Source organism: Anoplopoma fimbria, chromosome 13 (assembly GCF_027596085.1).
Source record: "Anoplopoma fimbria isolate UVic2021 breed Golden Eagle Sablefish chromosome 13, Afim_UVic_2022, whole genome shotgun sequence".
NCBI classification, from domain to species: Eukaryota; Metazoa; Chordata; class Actinopteri; order Perciformes; family Anoplopomatidae; genus Anoplopoma; species Anoplopoma fimbria.
This window is the reverse complement of record NC_072461.1, coordinates 21185687-21193196: the sequence shown is the minus strand read 5'-3', so window position 1 is coordinate 21193196 and position 7510 is coordinate 21185687. Positions and strand designations below refer to the sequence as shown.

Here is a 7510-nt window from a genome sequence, read left to right as displayed (position 1 = left end):
TCCCTCCCTGCCACGCCGAGCCAAACATATTTGGATGTCGAACCACACTTTTCTGACCAGGCCGACGGGCGAATCAGGAGACAGTGCAGTTGAATATTTAATACGTTCGAGGTCCGACTCGGAGATACGGGGATGGTGGAGGCTGGTATCTTTACCACTTTTCCTGTACCGTTTAAGTACGGATTTAAACACGGCATTGCTGGTCCTGAATCTGGTGTCAGTTATAATATTGAAGCCAACTATATAACGCTTAATACCGGCTCTCAGACTCCTTAGGCTGGCTATGCTGTACTCCCCTCCTGTCTTGGTGGACTGGACAGCGGCATAAAACTCCCGCAGAGTCTCATTAAGAGCATCAGCGGTGTAGTTTACGAAGTTGGAGTCCATTCGTTTTTGTTCAAGAAAGTCTCTCAGTATATTAACTGCCCATTTTGTTGTTTTTTTGGTGTTGATCTCATCTTTGTCATCTTCTATTTGATTTAATTCTCCCGGTGTTAACTCCTTGTGCCGTTGCTTTCTTTTCCTCTTTTCCATTTCTTTTTCTTCTGCTGCATCCCAGTCATCGAAGTTGTCATATTCTCCAAATAAATTAAAAGAAATGTTGAAATCACTCATTGTTACTTTGTTGCGGTGTTGCAATAAATTGTAAACGGCTTTGACTGCGGTCCCGTTGTTATGGTTACTAATTTTAGAGACGATACGCCAGCGCGCATTAATTGAGAACGGTAAACAGACAATTTGACGGAACTACTTGTCCAGGTGTCCGTATATCAGGAGTTAATGCACACCCTGCAGCCAATCAGAATCGAGTATTCCCGCAGACCGTGGTATAAATATATATATATGTATGTATGTATGTATATATGTGTATGTATATATGTGTATGTATGTATATATATATATATGTGTATGTATGTGTATGTATATATATATATGTATGTATATGTATGATATTTTTCTAAATAATTCCAGACAATAACTGATGTTCATGTGTGTCCAGTTTTCACTAAGCTACCTACTATAGCTCAATAAACTCCCCACTGGAAGGGTTTCAGGAAAAGTACGGCGGATACAACTCGAGTAACTTTATGGACTTTTATTGCACTCACACAAACAATAAGCACCCACGCACTACGTAGCCTGACTGTTACGCTAGCCTCTCAAGTTGAAAATAACTGTTAGTTAGACAGATAAATAGGTTGTAAACCTGCAAAGAAAAAACAAACACAAAACCCAGAATTAACCAATGAAATTAAACAAACATTCCCGTGACATTAATTCTTGATTTCAGTTACTAGCATGCTAGTTTATAATCACTCACCGGCAAGGCGTACTAGTCCTGACCATCAACTGTATAAAATGCGACCTAAAGGCGTGGCCACCTGCGCACTGGGACTAATCGCGCATACACAGACACACAGTATGGAGATCAGGAAGGACAATAAACAAACCTGTAACCTGGTATAATTATAACATATATAAAATACAACATAAAATATGCCTGCATTTGGAATAAGGTGGTAAATGTTGGTACTTATTTCCTCAAATACCCTAGAACGTAATTATAACATCTATCACTTCCAATATATATATAAAGTAACAGTAACACTTACTGGGAAGTTCTACAATGTGTTCAGGAAATCTCTGACTCCGCTCAAACTAAAAGTCAAACATTTTTACTGGACCAATTAAGAGATCTTTAAAGTAAAAGTCAAACATTTGTGCATTTAAAAAGATAATTTATGAATATTTAAGTTGCTACAACAATAGTTTTATCAATAATTCCAGACAATGACTCATCCATTGAAATCAAATTGAAAAAACTTTCTGCCATGATCAAAGAGGATATATTTAATGCAATTATTTCCTTTCAATTGTTTCATTTATATATTCAGGGTATTTACTGTTGTATAACTATATAATTGTGCTTCCCCTTTTTATTCTATTGCAAGATAGTAACTCTCTAGTGTGAGGGAGCTACGTAACATCCAGTTGCAAATTCAGATGGCAAAAAGTTTTAATATTTTATCCAAGACCGATGTTGTTATTCTCTTCCAGGTTCACCTTATTTTACCGTCCTGTCCTCGTCTACTGTCGTGGTATCCAGTGTGCTGTATGCCTGGTTTCATGTGATTGCACTGTTTGCATTCTCTTCTTTACCATCAGAGTATTCTCATATTTATTTTGGTGTCTTCCCTTCCAGAGCTCCCAAATCAACATGTCTGTGAGGAGGAGGAGGTTCTCTCTGACCAGCAGCTCTGTATTCAGGAGAGGAACTCCAGTCTGGACCAAGAGGACCCAGAGCCTCCACAGGTTAAAGAGGAACAGGAGGAACCCTGCACCAGTCAGGAGGGAGAGCAGCTTGAACTGAAGCAGGAGACTGAGACCTTTGTGTTGACTCCTAGTTATGAGGAAAGTGATCACAATAAAGATCAGACTCTGAACATGAGTAGCGATGAAAATCAGAGTGTGGTGGAAGAAACACCTCTAGGCTACACTTCAGTTGAAAGCTCTGTAGTACCGGAACCAAACGAGGACCACCAGCTCCTCTCACACAACTCTCATGCAGATAAAAGCCAAGATCAGAAAGGAGGCGAGCATGGATCCTCTGAATCCACTAGTGATGCAGAGCCAAAACCGTTATTCAAGTGCGACACATGTGCGAAAGAATTCAAGTTTAAGTCAAATTTTTTCAGACATCTGAGAACACACACAGGTGAGAACTTGAAGCCACATTCTTGCAAAACATGTGGAAACACTTTTCGACGGAATAGTCAGTTGGTGGTCCACATGAGAACGCACACAGGTGAGAACTTGAAGCCACATTCTTGCAAAACATGTGGAAAAGCTTTTCGACAAAATTGTCACTTGGTGCGCCACATGAGAACACACACAGGTGAGAAGCCACATTCTTGCAACGTATGTGGGAAACGATTCCGTGAGAAATCAACATTGAAAGATCACATGCAGATCCACACAGGTGAGAAGCCACATTCTTGCAACGTATGTGGGAAACGATTCAGTAAGAAATCAGCAGTGAACTTTCATATGAAAATCCACACAGGTGAAAACATGAAGCCACATTCTTGCAAAACATGTGGAAAGAGTTTTCCATCTAATAGTCACTTGGTGGCCCACATGAGAACACACACAGGTGAGAAGCCACATTCTTGCAACGTATGTGGGAAACGATTCAGTGAGAAATCAACATTGAAAGTTCATATGAAGATCCACACAGGTGAGATCTTGAAGCCACATTCTTGCAAAACCTGTGGGAAATGTTTTACCCGTAATTTTGCCTTACTGCGTCACACGAGAAACGTCCACACCGTGGAGAAGCCGTTCATCTGCAAAACCTGTGGGAAATGTTTTATCCGTAATAGTGCCTTATTGCGTCACACGAGAAACGTCCACACCGTAGAGAAGCCGTTCATCTGCAAGACCTGCGGGAAGAGATGCTTATCGGCGTCTCATTTGGCAAAGCATGTAAGATTGCATACAGACAAGTTATTTTGAATTTGAAAAATATATGGGAGACAATTCAGTTCTTGAGTTCATAGTTCTTAAAAATGTTTGACCAATTAGATTTTTCTTTTGGTTTTAGAATTTGTATATTCTCTAGTAATATGAGTGGATTGTGAACGTTGTTGTTAGCGAGAGAAACCCTCTCTCTGTATTGTCATCTGTTGTCATCATTACAATGAGACAACTATTTTTTTATCTACAAAGTATCATTTATTTTATGTTTGTATGTATTTTGTAATCGTATGAACTTGATGAAATTATAGTTGTTTTTGATTTTAAAGGCGGCACACAAACAAATATTGTATATGGAGTGCTACATGGTGCTGTCACAAATCAGCCAAAGCAATAGTAATAAAAATTGAATGAATTGTAATGATCAGTGCTCAAAGGGAAGTGAACAATAAAACGGTGTTTTTCGATCTCATGTATGTGTTCTAACAACAAAGCTTTGTGAGGTGATGAAGTAAGAATACCAGATTCACACTGAGGTCTAAAGCTTTAAGTATATTCCGTTCATCAAAGCTGCAGATGTGTTTCACTCACATCAAGAGTAAAAATAGTTATTGTGAAGAATTGTTCTTTTACGAGTGTTAAGTTATACCACGCAAGAAGTGTTTTAATGTTGCAAATCACCGGCTTTAGATGGTTCATTTTTGATATAATACCGTAGCTGATGCATATCAATAGTTTGAGCAGTGGAGCTGCCTCGAGTTGAGCAAGATGTGGTGGAATGTAACTGCATGTACGCAAATGCTGTATTGATGAACCTGGAAGCATTACACTGCTATTATTTTTCTACTAATGGACATTAAACTCTGAAACCACTCTGTATGCACGCTTTACCCCACCTTATATTTTGTGTTCAAAATGTATGCATATTTCTTTTCTTTTCAGTGTTGACCTATCTGGGCATTTACTGGCAAAATAATAGCCTTTAGCTGATAGGAAGTGGTTCAAACTGTGGTGGTACAGACTAAAATATTGCAGATTTGTTCACTAACAACTTTACATTCTGTAACAAGGAGGTTTCCTTGTGTTGACTACTACTTATTAGGGTGTTTGTATACTTCAATTAATCTTTGGCTGGTAGTAATTTGTTAAGATTACTAAAATTTGAATTCATGTATATTTTTTCACAGTGTTATTGTTACTTTTACCTACCTGTGTAAAGTTCCTCCATCTCTTCTTATATGTTTTTTATAATTATTTTAAATGTTTTCCTCAAAATAACTAAAAAAATAGATTCATGTCCCTGTGAGATGAAACCAGACAGATGTTCAAGCACATTTTTTTAAAGCGGAAAGATAAAATAACTCTCGTCCACCGTCGGAACTTATCAGTGTGACATCCAGCGGAAGTAAACAACACAAGAGCCTGTATCGTCAGCTGCTCGCACGTGTGGAGCTGGCTGTAAAAAACGATATTGTAGACGTTGCGGAGGTAATTATTCCAACAATGTCCTCAGTTGAGTCTTTGAGAGAGTTTGTCACCGAGCGACTCACTGCCGCTGCTCAAGAAATATTCGGAGTCTTTGAAAAAACTATCTTCCAGTACGAGGAAGAGGTCGACCGTCAGCGCAGACTGCTGGATGTCGTTTGGAAACCTGCAATAAAGCTACACAGGATAGGTGTGTTTAATATGAATGGTTCTTGAAAAAAAGAATTGATTTGATTCATATATGATCCTGATAGTTAAAATAGAAAACGCATTGCATTTGTTTGTTCAGTCAATTTTCTATCATCCCAGTAGTATCCTATTTATTTTGTTTTCTGTCCCTCCAGAGCTCCCAAAGCAACATGTCTGTGAGGAGGAGGAGGTTCTCTCTGACCAGCAGCTCTGTGTTCAGGAGAGGAACTCCAGTCTGGACCAAGAGGACCCAGAGCCTCCACAGGTTAAAGAGGAACAGGAGGAACCCTGCACCAGTCAGGAGGGAGAGCAGCTTGAACTGAAGCAGGAGACTGAGACCTTTATGTTGACTCCTAGTTATGAGGAAAGTGACCACAGTAAAGATCAGACTCTGAACATGAGTAGCGATGAAAATCAGAGTATGGTGGAAGAAACACCTCTAGGCTACACTTCAGTTGAAAGGTCTGTAGTACCGGAACCAAACGAGGACCACCAGCTCCTCTCACACAACTCTCATGCAGATAAAAGCCAAGATCAGAAAGGAGGGAATCGTAGATGCTCTGAATCCACTAATGAACTTAAGAAAATACATCACAAAAGCAACAGTCAGGGTCACAATGTGTACAACCCGATTATTTCACCAATCCACTGTATTACAAGCACTGGTAAAGAGTTTTTGCAATGTGACACATGTGGAAAACATTTTAAGTATAAATCAACACTTGAGAGACACCTGAGAATCCATACAGGTGAGAAGCCATATTCATGTGACACGTGTGGAAAAAGATTTAGTAGGTCATCAACATTGAACAGTCATATGAGAGTACACACAGGTGAGAAACCATATCCCTGTATCACCTGTGGGAAGATATTCAGTCAAATTTCAACATTGAACGCTCATGCAAAAATACACTCAGGTGAGAAACCGTATTCTTGCAACAGCTGTGGGAAAATATTCAGTCGGACATCACTATTGAGATCTCATTTAAGAATCCATACAGGTGAGAAACCGTATTCTTGCAAAACCTGCGGGAAAAAATTTAATCGGAAATCAATATTGATCACTCACATGAGAATCCATACAGGTGAGAAACCGTATTCTTGCAACACATGTGGGAAAAAATTCAGTTGGGAAAAACTATTGAAGGCCCATTCAAGGGTCCATACAGGTGAGAAGCCATATTCTTGCAAAACATGTGGGAAAACATTTAGTTGGACATCACAATTGAAGACTCACAAAAGAGTCCATACAGGTGAGAAGTCATTAAAGCAAAATATGTAGGAAAATATTCTTAGTCATTTTAGAATTGGAAAGGTATAAAACAAAAACCTCCTAGTTAAACCCACACAAGCAAAGAACCACATGAATGCAGTACTTGTGGGAAAAATGTTATCTTAAATGTCAGACCTGACAAAACTATCCATAAACAGGACAACCCATCAAACCCTCTGGAGTTTTCTTTCAGTAAATAGGAATACACTTTTGTAATGGCATCATCTTTATGGTTGAATGTTAAAAGTTTCCCATAAAGAAGAGGCCACAATATTTTATTTAAATTAAGTAGTACATCTTCAACAACGCCATCAAGTTTTGTTTAATTAATTCGTTTATTTTTCCTTCGCAGTATAGTGAAACTCATATTGCTGTTAGCAACACTAAAGCATTTTGTGAATGGTTCAATTTGATATAAGGTGACGTTTGTAGATAAATTAAAAATGAATACAAATGTTATCATATAAGTTCACATGATAATATTTATCTGCTCGATATTTTTTAAATTCCTGTCAGTCACACTTGGCATTAAAATAATATTAGGACCTTGTAGATATTCCTGAATCCAACAGTCTGAATCAAGAAATACACACAACATTGTATTGCTTCCTCCGAAGTATGGGGATTGTATTATGTATGATGTGGTATATACACTGTAAAGCTGTGTGAATTTCCTGTTCGTCTTGAGTTTTTGGTAGGGCTGTGTCTATGCATGCTGTACCAAGACTTTCTCTGGCCAGATTTGTGTTGTAATAAATGTCTATAATCAAATAAGCAAAACTGGTGCTTATTGAGTTATTCCTATTTAATTATCTATGTTAATATTTACAAGTTTGTCTCAACACAAAATGCATGCAATAGTATATACATGATAAGGGAAACTCTGGTATGTACTAAAAAGAAATAAGTGTGCAAAATGGAACGCAGTACTTATATATTGGGACATCTTCTTCTGGCATACTAAGAAGTATGGTAGTGTGGGTTTTGGAACTCTGAGAAATTAGGCAATACGACCAGCAAGACAAATGCACAACCATAATTGCAAGCGGAACGTTGTTGGGGCTGAATTCCACGTCGGAACTTAAC

The 7510-nt window shown here is 38.4% G+C and overlaps 2 protein-coding genes across 2 annotated transcripts; both read left to right on the top strand.

Annotated features, from left to right (window-relative positions):
• The first annotated feature begins 1359 nt into the window (after positions 1–1359).
• LOC129100697 (zinc finger protein OZF-like) lies at positions 1360–3949 on the top strand. The gene is made up of 2 exons (XM_054610138.1): positions 1360–1453; positions 2258–3949. Exons 1-2 carry the CDS (start codon positions 1360–1362, stop codon positions 3514–3516), a joined length of 1353 nt encoding a protein of 450 aa, XP_054466113.1. The 3' UTR covers positions 3517–3949.
• Positions 3950–4904: 955 nt separating this feature from the next.
• On the top strand, positions 4905–7156 carry LOC129101494 (zinc finger protein 93-like). Its single transcript, XM_054611334.1, has 2 exons — positions 4905–5152; positions 5307–7156. Exons 1-2 carry the CDS (start codon positions 4981–4983, stop codon positions 6431–6433), a joined length of 1299 nt encoding a protein of 432 aa, XP_054467309.1. The 5' UTR covers positions 4905–4980; the 3' UTR covers positions 6434–7156.
• The last annotated feature ends 354 nt before the right edge of the window (positions 7157–7510 follow it).

Bases quoted from the DNA above. Each gene is read 5' to 3' on its own strand.
- LOC129100697 (XM_054610138.1), top strand. From the start codon at position 1,360: ATGCGACCTAAAGGCGTGGCCACCTGCGCACTGGGACTAATCGCGCAT. The intron at 1,454-2,257 runs GTAACCTGGTAT...CTGACCAGCAGC, and splicing joins GAAGGACAATAAACAAACCT to TCTGTATTCAGGAGAGGAAC.
- LOC129101494 (XM_054611334.1), top strand. From the start codon at position 4,981: ATGTCCTCAGTTGAGTCTTTGAGAGAGTTTGTCACCGAGCGACTCACT. The intron at 5,153-5,306 runs GTGTGTTTAATA...CTGTCCCTCCAG, and splicing joins AATAAAGCTACACAGGATAG to AGCTCCCAAAGCAACATGTC.